The 13,101-nt window shown below is 50.2% G+C and overlaps 1 protein-coding gene across 3 annotated transcripts in view; it reads right to left on the bottom strand.

Moving 5' to 3' along the window:
* Positions 1–13,101, bottom strand: part of LOC105475948 (kinase suppressor of ras 1) — a 169,491-nt gene that overhangs the window by 73,190 nt on the left and 83,200 nt on the right. For all 3 annotated transcript variants that reach the window (XM_071082561.1, XM_071082562.1, XM_071082563.1), the window contains exon 2: positions 2,690–2,830. In XM_071082561.1, coding sequence (XP_070938662.1) covers positions 2,690–2,830 — 141 coding nt within the window. The remainder of the gene's footprint in view (positions 1–2,689; positions 2,831–13,101) is intronic.

Genomic DNA, 13,101 nt, shown 5'->3' with positions numbered 1-13,101 from the left:
GTACAGGCCTCTCTAGCTGCCTCTCCTGGGTCTGGCTCTCACCTGGGATTAATAGCAGCTGAGGGCAAGAGAGAGGTGGGAAATTGTTAATTTTTCCTCTTCCACCCCCGCCTCTAAGCACTTGACTTTCACAACTACCTGTGCCAGCAAGCAGCACATGGGTTATTGCCGTTTCACAAAAGGAGGAGACTGGAGCTTCGGAAGGTGAAAGGGCTTGGCGGGGTGCCTGAATTCAGGCATTCCAAGAAGGAGAGAGAAGTGGTTGAGACCAAGGACTCAGAGTCAGGTGTGGAGGGGCACCCGCCTCTGCTCCTCTCTGGCTCTGGGACCCTGGTGACGGAGGACTCCGTGTCAGGTGTGGAGGGGCACCCGGCTCTGCTCCTCTGTGTCTCTAGGACCCTGGTGAGTTTCTGTACCCACTGAGTGCCAGCTTCCTCAACTGTGAGATGGGGAAAATGGTCTCTATTAAGCAGGGTGTTGGGATAATTAAATAACACATCAGTGCACCCATCATGACACGCCAGATGTGCTCTGTGTCAACTTTGAGGCAAAAGAACCTAGAGGCTCTCAGGGGCCCCAGGACCCCACTGTGGCCACCAGTACAGCTCAATAATCAGACAGCAGAGGCCTCCCAGGAAAGGGCTGCTTGGGCTCCTGGCAGCACAAGTCCTTCATGAATGAAAAGGACGTTGGCATGGGAAGTGGGGAGTGCTACTGCACCCAAGAAATCTTTGGGGCACTTGCCCTAGCCTTCCTGGAGAGGGTCATCTCCCCTGGGGGCACCAATTCTCCCAGGGCTCATGGCAGGTGACTCATGGAGGTGACTCATAGCAGCCAGGCATAGCTGGGAAGGGGGTTCTTTGGGGCTATGATCCCTACACTGGCCTCTCTTGCAGGGCTTAAACTGAAAGCCAGAGCTAAGAGTAACCTGTGTTACCACCCACTCGGGGCCAAACCCTGGGCTATTGGAGACATCTCCCATGTCATGATGAAATCTACTTATTCAATAAATAAATAGATACTTATTTTTATATCTGTCGCAACCAAGCAACTGCCATATTGGGCCCAACACTCAATGGGGATTTTGTGGCAAACAAACCCAAACAGCAAAGCCCTGTCTCGTGGTGCTCGCATCCCAGGGGGAGCAGACAGACCACAGACAACAAATCAGTTAGGTCACTCCAGAAAGTAGTCGGTGTCATTGAGAAAATAAACCCAGGTGTGCAGGCAAGAATGATGGGCAGGGGGTGATCTTTAGATCACATCATCAGGGATGACTGCCTGGAGGCGGTGACAACACTCAACACCAGAAAAATATTCAAGGGATGAGTCATGGGCAGAGCACTCCAAGGAAGCGGGGAGCAAGTGCAAAGGTCAGAGTCTACTGAGCAAAGGAGAAGGTGAGCAAGCTGCGGTGAGAGAGGCCAGATCAAGGGAGGCATCTGGCACTCATTCTGAAGGAAACAGGAAGCACTGAAAAGGGATGGGATCCAAGTCACCTTTCTAGCTGAGCACCCCGGCTGCTGGGTGGAAAATGGAATGCAAGGGGTGAGGTGCCACTGCAGAGGTTCTGCAGGAGGTGACAGTGGCCTGGACCATGGTGCTGGAGGCAGGAAGAGAGAGGCAGGCAGGTCTGCAGTGTGCCTTGGGGGAGAGCCACAGGGCCTTGCCCACACTGGTAAAAGCAAGGCAAGAAGTTATAGCACATTTTAATTTGGACTAGCCATGTTCTAAGTGCTTGACAATCATGAGGCTTGTGACTACCTTACAGGACCGTCCAGATAGAAATTTTTAAAAGATTTCTGTATCGGGGAGAGGAAGGAAAAAAAAAAAAAAAGACCTTAAAGATCATAGATTTTCTAAGTGTTAGGAGTATGTATGTGATTTCTTTCCTTCTCTATTTCCAAAGTATCTATACATAATGAATTCATGCTACTTTTTACACAGCAGCAAAAGCCAGTATTTTTAATTTTAGGACAGAAGTAGGAGATTTATGAGATCTGACTGGGTGAACCACGCCTGCCAAGCAGGACTAATCTGCACTCCATGACAGCTGACCTGCACCCCTGGCACCTGGCACAGCACACAGTCCGGGTGCGCTGGTTGGTTAGTTGGCTGGCTGGCAGGTGGGTAGGCTGCACACACAGGAAGAGAGAACGATGGAAGGAAGGCAGCATATTGTAGCAGTTAGAAGACTAAACTAAATTCAGACTCTCATTTCCAAATTCCAAGGCTATCATTTACTAGCTGTGTGATTTTAAACAACTTACTTAACCATTCTGTGCTTTAATTTCCTCAAGTATAAAATGGCAACAATGACAGTAATTTCCTTATAGGAGTTCATGAGAAGTGAGATTATCTGTCTTACGAAACACAGAAACGTTTAACACAGTGTCTGCCACACAGCCAGTGCTTCCAGATATGCTGGCTGTTGTAAGTATGATGAACAAATCAATGCCCAGCGTGGGGCTGCCCTAGTTCATCAGGCAATAGCACCCAGGACACTTGTTGGAGCCACATGTACCCTGGATCCCTCCTGGCTGCTGCTGTCCCTCCCCATCCTCCTTCTCAAGAGTAGAGAGCATCAACCCTTAGTCTTAGCCACGGGGAAGCTAGCCCTCGGGTTTGTGTGTGTTCCCTCTGCTTGGCCCCTCACGCCTAGGCCCGTGCTGAGCCCCGGCTTGCATACCTGCACCACCTCCGGCCTCACGTTGAAAGTGTACAGCCAGTCACTGAAGTGGGGGTAGCTGTTGAGCTCCGGGGTCCTCTCACCAGGAGCCACGCTCAGCTTGCACTGCCTCTGCTTACAAATGTACCGGACCAGCTTCGCCTGCAGAAAGTCCAAAAAAGAAAAGCCTGTGTTCATCTGTGGCCCAACCACACGGCAGGCCCAAGCACACTACAGAGGAGCTCAGGCAGACACAAGCAATGTGATGAGGAAAGGGGCTGGCTCTCCTCTCTGCTGTTTGCAGGGGAGGGGAAATGGTGGAGAAGAGTCTGGGAGAACAGGCAGAGGCTGGTGGCCACCCATGAGCCCCCTGCCCTACCCAAGGCGGCTGACACTGCCCACCTCAGGACATGAGCGTCATGGGCAACACTGGTCAGAACAGAGAGCTGGGTTAAATATAAGGCAGCCTTCCTACCAGCCTGGCCAACATGGCAAAACCCCGTCTCTACCAGAAATACAACAAGTAGCCGAGCATGGTGGCGCGCACCTGTAGTCCTAGCTACTTGGGAGGCTAAGGTGGGAGGATCGATTGTGCCCAGGAGGTCAAGGCTGCAGTAAGCCAACATCACACCGCCGCACTCCAGCCTGGGTGACAGAGCAAGACCCTGTCTCGGGAAAAAAAGAAGCCTTTCCTGCCAAGGTGGGGTCAGGGAGTTTGTAATTGCTAATCTGGAAGACCTGCTGGTTCGGGGAGAATGGGTAACCTCCCGCCTAGGACGCTTCCAGCGAAGAATCCAACTGCCTGGGTTGGGATCCAAGGGCTCAGTCACACCCTAGCTCTGTGACCTCGGACAAGTTACTTAACCCCCTATAAAGGTCTCCATCTTGAAAAAGGTCTCCATCTTATCCTTCAGAAAAATGGGGATAATGGAAGCTGACTCTCAGAGATATGGAAGAAATGATGCGCTTGGCACACAGTGAGCACCGCAAGTGTCGCCATGACCACTGAGCAGCAGCAGTACTGGCCAGGGTCCTGGACTCGGATTCCCAGTAGGCTTTCAGGGATCCACACCCTGAAATGTATGCAAATTTCAGATATGCAAGTCTGTGTATTTTCCAGAGTTATTGTCCAAAGCTTTCAAAAGACTTGCAAACGGCTAAAACTTCAAATAAGATAAGCTTATACAAGGACAGCCTGACTTAGGTCAACCCGACAAACACTCGGTTCTGACTGGGTGCCCAGCATTGGACTGGGGAACACGGGGTACAGAGTAGCACAAGGAGGGCACGGCCCAGGTCTGATGAAAAATAAGGGACTCGCGTTCCAAATAGAGCCAGGTAGGCTCGACAGATGGAAACGAGCTCACCGCCAGAAGACCAGGGAGCTGCCTGGCTTGGCTACGGCTAAGTGACCCAGGCAGAGCTCCTGAAATGATGCTAAGACTCTGGTGGCCTCCCAATGGTGACTTCCAAGCATCCCCCCAAAATAAGTACCCCTTTCACAGTCTCATACAGGAACCTGCCTTCTGGAGACACTTCTCAACCCTGCTGTCCCTCATGGTTTTGGTGTTAATTCATTCCTTTTCCTTTTATCTGTAAATATAGGTAGCGCATTTCAAATCCAAAAACCCAAAATCCGAAACGCTTCCAAAGACCCAGAATCTGAACCTCTCCAAAATCTAAAACATTTTGAGCACTGACATGATGCTCAAAAGAAATGCTCACTGGAGCATTTTGGATTTTGAACTTTTGGGTTTGGGATGCTTAGCCATTAAGTATAATACAAGTATTCCAGAATTCTAAAAAATCAAAAATCCAGAACACTTTGGACCTCAAGCATTTCAGACAAGGGATACTCAGTCTGTATCTCAGTATATTTTTCTTTTTTTTTCTTTTTTTTGAGATGGTCATCAAGGCTGGCAGGCTGGGATACAGTGGCATGATCTTGGCTCACTACAACCTCCGCCTGCTGGGTTCAAGTGATTCTTGTGCCTCAGCCTCCCGAGTAGTTGGAACTATGGGTGCGTGCCACCATAAAGGGCTAATTTTTGTATTTTTAGTAGAGATGGGTTTTCGCCATGTTGGCCAGGCTGGTCTCAAACTCCTGACCTCAGATGATCTGCCTACTTCCGCCTCCCAAAGTGCTGGGATTACATGTGTGAGCCAGCACTTTGAGAGGCTAAGGTAGGCAGATCACTTGATCTGAGTATAAAACAAAACACTTAGGATCACTGCATCAGGCCCTCAGTACATTTTTCTAAAGAGCAAGGACTCTTGTTAACAGAGTCACAATATTTTACAAAGAAAAAAAAGATGAATTAATAATTTTTAATTTCAAATATCAAGAAAGGCTCCAAATTTCCAATTAGAATAAGAGCTTATAACCATTTTGGGGGCATGGACCTTTGTGGAAGTCTAGGGAGGCCTATGATCTCTTTCAAAGAACAATACTTTCATTTATTTCATCTTTTTTTTTTTTTTTTTTTTGAGATGGGGTCTCGTTATGTTGCCTAGGCTGGTCTTGAACTCCTGGGCTCAAGCAATCCTCCCACCTTGGCCTCTCAAAGTCCTGGGATTACAGGCGTGAGCCATTGCGCCTGGACAGAACAATGCTTTGAAATGTATTAAACAACACATTTAGAATTACAAAGGAAATCAATTCTATTTAAACACATTTATCAAACTACTGAAAACTGTGATAGACGGCCAGTCATGGTGGCTCATGCCTGTAATCCTAGCACTTCGGGAGGCCAAGGCAGGTGGATCACCTGAAGTCAGAGGTTCGAGACCAGCCTGGCCAATATGGTGAAATGCCATCTCTATTAAAAATACAAAAATAAGCCAGGCGTGGTGGCACATGCCTGTAATCCCAGCCACTCAGGAGGCTGAGGCAGGAGAATCACTTGAACCTGGGAGGCAGAGGTTGTAGTGAGTCAAGATCGTGCCACTGTACCCCAGCCTGCCAGCCTTGGTGACTGTATCAAAAAAAAAAAAAAGAAAGAAAAATATACTGAGATACAGGCTGAGTATCCCTTGTCTGACTGTACTCCAGCCTGGGTGACAGAACAAGACTCTGTCTCAAAAAAAAAAAAAAAAAGAAAAGACACCTGTGATAGAGTCATAAAAGCTTCTATTAAAGTATTAAACATCCAACAGTGCATCTAATAACTGCCATAACTTTAAAGTTGTGACAAGTGTAAACTGCTTTTTCAGATAGCTCCACAACTGTGATGTAATGGGAAAAACATCTGTGACTCCTACTGGTGACCGAGCCACAGGTGTGTGCTAAGATAACTGTGCCTCATTGCCTACAACCAAGTGGAACGACATGCTAAATTCCAGTTAAGGCTAATGAAAATAAAAGTGCAATTTTCTTCCCCATCTAAGTTCATGGATGGACCCCCTGCATTCTATCCACAGACCCCAGGTTAAGAACTCCTGTGGCTAGAGAGATGTGAGCATGAAATGAGACCCATAATAATGAAACCACTGCTGCCACATCAGCGTTTTTGAAATTTCGCCCAGAAACTAGTTTGGCCCCAGGCTCACAAACAATCTGATAGAGCCAGATTCAACCCCCTTGGGGTTGCTTACCCCTCTCCCATGGCCCCTGCTCCCTTCAGGGTGCTAGGGGCTCAGTGGCAAGTGTAGACAACTGCTGGAGAGGGAGCGCTGAGTCAGAATCAAAATAATTCCACACTCTCAACTGTGCAGTTTTGATGTCTGGTGAAACCACAGACCCAGAGGCTGACCCCCTGACACTCCTGCGCCCCATGCCCCTCAAGAGCCCAGAGCAGACCCTGCTAATCAAACAAACACACTGCTAAGGCTCAGGACTCTGAGTCTACCTGCTGTCCTATTATGGAACCTAAGCCTGGGGGAGCACCTACAGGGCATGAAGCTCACAACTGTAGACACACCAGTGAGCTTTTATCCTACAGGTCTAAGTGGAGGCACTCATGTGCCCCATCCTGGCTTACCCCACTCTGATCCATCCCACCCAGTGAGACCAGAGGCAAATTCCAAAACCAGGGCCCCAACCTCCCCCAGCCCCCAGCTCCGTTCCATAGCCCCTGGCCCTGCCCAGCAGGCACACACTCACCCAGCAGCTATTCCTCCAATACCTGCTGGAGTTTCCTACCCAGGCCAAGTCAGAGTCCACCTCTCCCCTTGCTGGTGTGTCGTGTGACTCTTTCAGAGCCCCGATCATGGAGGGGCCTCATACTACAGTTAACAGCTTCTGCCTCGATCTCCCCCAATAGACATGAGCTCCCAGACTTCTGGGTTGAACACATCTGGGTTCAAATCCACCATATACTAGGTTGCACAGCCCCAAGGAAGATAATTAATTTTTCTGAGTCTCAGTTCACCCACCTGTAAACAGGAATGATGATACCTAGCTCATATTCAACTACAGCATGGAGACCTCCAAAAGACTAGGTTAGAGTCAGGGCAGACATCAGGGCAAGGACCGTATTTCCCTCATATCCCCAGTTCCTACTACAGCACCTGGCACATAACGTGTGCTCAGAAGTGCCAGAGGAAGAAAACGTGTGGTCCTTATCCCCATGTTTCTCACAGCCAGCCCTTCCCTCCATTCCACGTGGCTCTGAAACCACCACTTCAAAGGGCTGACCAGAGACAGGACTATAAATCAAACAGCTGTGCAAACTCAGAACCACTCTTTTCCACATTAACTAGAGAGGTCGGGCTGCTGGCACTAAAAGCAGCAGCACTAGAGCCCTTCTGTCACTGGCACATGGCCTTCAAGGGCCCTGCTTCTGGGAATGATTCATAACATATGCCATTTGCACAAGACTTTAGCCACCACAGGCCAACATCGAGATGAGCCCACCTGGCCTTAGCCTGAGCCAGCATTTGGGCCTTACCCAGTTCAGCCTCCCCACAACCTGCCTGCCCTTTTCAGCTTTGAGGCTCTGGTCCCCTGCTAAGCAAGCTCTTCACAGTGACTCCGCCTACAAGGATCAGCTCAGATACCCCTTCCTCCAGGAAGCCTTCCTCAAGCCCTCCAGCCCCCTGCCCAGATCACATATCGCAGTTCTGATGTTTCACACTTGTCTGCTTCCCTCTTCAGGCTGGAAACTCTGGGAGGTGGGGTCCAGCTGGTGTTCTTAGTCACCAACGGACCTCAGGAACCAGCACAGCACCCAGCACATGGGTTGCTTTTTTTCTTTTTTATAACAGAGATGGGGTCTTGCCATATTGCCCAGGCTGGTCTCTAACTCCTAGGCTCAAGCGATCCTCTTGTGTTAGCCTCCCAAAGTACTGGGATTAAAGGCATGAGCCACCACACCTGGCCTGGTTTGCTATTTTAAAACCTTTGTTGAAAGGATGAACACACAAACACACAATACATTGTGCCAGACAGGCACACAAAGTTTATCAAACGGCAGCAAAAAACAAACACCAACTGGGCAAGTGAAGAGACAGGGATCTGAACATCTCAAAAGCCAGGGCAGCTTCCCTAGAAAAGGAGCAAGCAGTTTCTTTTCTTAGAGGCCAGTAGAGATCCCCACTAGACGGCTGAAAGCAGGCCCATGGGTAGGACTGCGCAGAACTTGAAGTGGTTCTTCTCTGCACCCAGATAACCCATAAACCTGGCGAGCTGTGCCTGAGACAAGGAAAAGGGAAGACACGCAGTGCAGCATGACCCAGCTGCTGGCATCTCCCAGAACTTGTCAAGAAACAACCTCTGCAGATTTGGGTTCTGCTGACAGAGCAAAACTTCTCTGGTTCACAAAGGATGGAGGTGGCCTGCAGGCAGCCACTCCCCGTCAGAGTGAAATGAAGCTGCTCTCACTTCTTGGAAAGTTGGTTGCAGTCACAGAAGCACCAAGGGGCTACTTTCCCAGACAAACCACAGTGGGGCCTGCCAGCCCAGCCCTGGGGGCCTAAACCGGGACCTTTCATTGGTAGCGTCATTTTCTCTTAACCACAAAACCGCAAGATATAAATTTTCCGGAATAGACAAGCACCTGGGGTTTCAGGGATGGGACCAGCGGCAAGAGGGAAAGAGTCATTAGGTCTCTGGCCACAGGGGAGGCCCTGGGCTGGAACCAACATCTCTCACGCCCCAATATTCTTTTGCTTCAAGAATGTACTGTGGGCCCACCCCAGCCCTGACCAGAGCCTGACTTACGGAAAGAGAAGAGTATCAGGTCAGCCACAAACAGTTGGTGGGTGCTACCAATACTACAGCAGGCACTCACTAAGTATCTGGGGCTGAAGGAGCTCAGCTCTAGTCCCAGCTCTGACATCTAAAATCAAAGACCTTGGGGAAATCCCCCTTGGTTCAGCTTCAGTTTCACCACCTATAAAAAGAGTATCATTTTATCGAGGTTGAGGCCAAGGGAGTTGCTGTATACAAAGTGCTTGGAACAAGCAAAAAATAAACCACGGGTCCTGTTATTCCACCACTGGTTATTCCAGCCATACCCAGGAGTCAGTGTGGCTCCATGAAGGATATCTGTAGCCCTAAAGTCCCTTGACACCATTCCCTTGGGTGAACATAGCCATAGGATCTAACCTGTGAGCCTCACTTTCCCTACCTGTAAAATGGGGTTGATCTACCTCAAAAGGCTGTTGTGAAGGCTTACATGAGAAAAATATGAATGTAAAATGTTCAGCAAAATGTGTGGAACACAGAAAACACTCTTGCAGTGGCAGCGGACGTGGGTGGTGTTCTTCTCGGGCGAAGCCCTCAGGTTCTCTCTTATTACCTCCCTGGGCAATTCAGAAGATATAGGTGGGAATCTGCCCATGTTAGAGATGTTAGAGATGGGACTAAGGAAGACCCTGAAATCTGGTCTTGACTTCAGGACAATGCTGGAGGAACCTGCGAATCAGGTACATTTCTTCTAAAGGCAAGAGGGCCAACACCTGTACCCACCCAGCTGACTCCAGGGAACCCAATCTCATCCTCCTTTGAGTGCTCACCTGCAACCTCAGCACCAGAGGATGCTAACCTCCAACCTCAGTCACCAGAAACGACATCGGCTCCACTTGTCTAAAGGAACATCTGTACCCCCAACCTGGCATCCTGATCGGCCTCAGTGTCATCTGCCACCCCAGCTGTTCTGGTATGACTCTGGCACAGGCCTCCCAAATGGAGGCTCCACGAGTATCACTTGGATGGTGGTGAGGCTTGTCAGACATCCCTGGAGAGCGTGGGCCTGGTTGAGCCGATACTGTGCCAAGGAGAAGCATGTGCCACTGAAGAAAGAGATTTTTGCAGGTAAAGGACACAGCCCCCAGAACTGCGGGGATCTCCAGAAACATGAAGGCCTCATGCCCCCCACCTGCAGGTCCTTTCCTTGTCATCCTTCCTTTACACTGTGCCCCAACCTGCGTCTCCATAGCTGGTGCCCCTTAGCATCCTGAGCCCATCCTCTGTGGTGTGTCATGGCTGTCCCAGGCAACCTACATGTGGGCCAGTCTGATTTGGGAGGCTGGGTTCCTCTGCGGCCACAGAACCAGCCATCCCTTGGAGGCTGCCACAGTGGAGCTGGAGCAATAGCTGCCTTGCCTCTAAAAGCGAGACCATTTAGCACCAGCTAAAATGGTAGTCCAGGCAGAAAGCTCCCATGGGCTGCCACAGGATGTGTGGACAGGGACGGGCCAGTCATTGTGCTGGACTGGCTGGGCAGTGCCGCAGTGACAGGCAGACGACCCACGCCTCCTGTTTACCACCAGCACCTGTTCTGACTGGTCAGAGGCCATGCCTACCATTAGTTAGTGGTGCCATCCCTCCTGCGAGAAGCTTGGGTTTGGCAGCCAGGAGGCTGTACCTTTTGCACCATCACACATCAGCTGTGTGGCAGGATCTAGATCGTGTCATCTTAGTCTCCTCCTCTGTAAAGCAGAGAAAATATAATACATGCCCCACAGCACTGCTGAGAATTTGCTGCAGACTCATGTAAGTAAAGTGTTTAGTCCAATGTTCAGAACACATAAAGTGCTCACTAAATAGAACTCTGTTAGTGTTACTCCTGCTCAGCCTGCAGAATGACCTCGAAAAGGAGGAGCATGAAGACTTTTGACAGGTGCCATTTGGATTATACCCCACCCAGGCTTTTTTGCACCTTTGCAAAAAACACCTCTTTCCAGACGACTGACTTTGCAAACAAAGTCAGCTCCACTCTAAAATTGCAGGGCCTGAGATGGGGAGGTCTCTTCTGTGGGCAACTCTCAAACACATGATCTTGGCTACGTTAGCAGCCAGATGCCAAGGCCTATTACAGGTTGTCACCCTAACCCTGACTTTGGTCGTTGGCTGCCGCAGGACGCTCTCAGTGGCCCAAGTCTTCATGTCTCAGAAGCAGGGCAGGAGGCTAAATCTGTCATGACAGATGTCACAGATGTTAACATATAAATGAACAAATGAATCCAAGGCACAGGTTAACATGGACACCAGTTTCCTACGTATAGTAGCAGGCTCCCTCAGTTACAGAATCATGTCAATACTCATTTGTCAATCTAGCAGTGTTAACAATCTCTTCCTTATGTATTGTACCATATCACTTCCTCTGCCTGGATTGTCAGTGAAAATTCCAGAAGCTAGGAATTAGAGTAGATCCCTGATAGCACAAGAGTGACTGATGTTCCAATCTTCACACACAACCCAAAAGCTGGCAATGTCCCTAAAGCACATCATTCCCTCCACAAAATACAGTCATGTGTAACTGAAAACACTACAGACCCTTCCAGACTTCTGATGGGATGTACTGTGTACTCAACATTGAGTAAAAACAAAGCTATATCGGGATATGGGTGCTGGGCAGCACACTGGCCTCACTCACTGGCACAGGGATGCTCACCCGCATGCCTGCCATCGAGTCCAGCCTCAGCCAAATGACAAGTCACTGCTCATCCTTTACCATCACTCGCAAATCATGAAACCACACATGTGAAACCCATAAGACTTAAAGGTGTACTTCATTATTCCCATCTCACAATGAGGAAACCAAGGCACCAGGCTTTGTAACTTTCTTGAATCCTATGGTTAAAGAAGGCATTCCAACCTCAATCTAATGCTCTCTATGCACCTCTCAAAATAATGACTCCTGCAACCCACACCCCAAGCTGTCTTGACTGGTACAAGCAGGATGGCAGTGGGCAGGGTCTACCTCTTTTGCGATCCAAAGCCCAAAATCCAGCCACGCCTAGACTGTTCCAGGCAGTGAATCCTGTGAATAAGAGCCACAGGCTTGCCCACACCCTCTAAATGTATCTAGCCACCCAACTGGGCCACCACCTCTGGTCCTGACTTGCAGTAACCTACCCTCTGGGCTGTACCCCACCCCTGGCTCTAAGCCAGCACTACATTCATTAAAACTAGCCATCATCCCGCCTATAACCTGAGGCCATCCCTTTTAAGAAGATCCTAGCATGCTTTACAGAGTGACATGAAGCAACTGGACAGCCACTCCACTCGTCCATCACTTGCCTCTTGTTCTATTTAGTCCTCCTGTGGCAGGTGCAGTTCCTGGACAGCTTCCAGCTCACCAGCACCCACAAGACCCCGACTCCCTCCTCCTCAGTGGGCAGCACCAGACTCTTATGTGGTGCCCACAGCAGTCTTTGCTCCTGCCAAGTCGCTGACTACACCATCCCACACCTCAGGATGCCACCAAAGCCCTGGCGACTTACTCCAGCCTTCCCTCCAGTGGTCCCTGAAGCTGCTGCTCCTCCTCCACTATTGGCCCGTCCTGTCCACGCCTCGGGGAAGCTCCCCTTACATCTTCCACTTCCTTCCCAAAGCTGGAGTGCGTTTCTGGGAACTTCCCGCCAACCCAGTCAGCTAAGCAGTCTAGCCTTGCTGCCATGGCCAACTTGTTGCAAAATGATTTCTGAGAATGTAAGGAGGCCTCTGGAGGTTGTGAGGCAGCTGACAGTTCCACGCACAGGCATGCAGCAACCACGGCACCCAGCTCCAAGGGCACCAGAGACAGCCCTTGGCTCCAGCACTACCCAGCCCTCAAGGGCACCCACGGGGGCTGACATTCATGGGCATGGGGCAGAGCAGGAGAAGCACACGGGGAAAGTGGGGCGAGGAGAGGAGAAAGTACAAGTGACCTCAATCCTTGAGCTGGGCATTTCGCAACAGCCAGCCCTCGCCCAGCCCCGCCCGCACCCGCACTCTCCTGGGGAAGCTGCCAGGCTTTTGCATTTGTGTAGAGACAACCTCCCCGCCAAGCCTCCCACCAGCAATCCTGCCTTGACGTCAAACTCAGAGTCGGGGAACTTCAAACACAAACAAACAAGTCTAACCCAGACCACAAGTGGAGACGTTCCCAAGGAGGCCAGGGGTGAGAACGGCCACAGCTGGGAACTCAGGGCCTCCTGCCCTTCCCTCAGCTCCACTGGGAATGCAAAGTCTGAGGACCTGACAACAGACTGTAGATGGGAGGTTC

The sequence above is a fragment of the Macaca nemestrina genome, chromosome 17 (genome assembly GCF_043159975.1).
Source record: "Macaca nemestrina isolate mMacNem1 chromosome 17, mMacNem.hap1, whole genome shotgun sequence".
In the NCBI taxonomy this organism is placed as follows: Eukaryota; Metazoa; Chordata; class Mammalia; order Primates; family Cercopithecidae; genus Macaca; species Macaca nemestrina.
The sequence above is the reverse complement of the archived record's forward strand: the minus strand, read 5'-3'. Positions and strand labels throughout refer to the sequence as shown.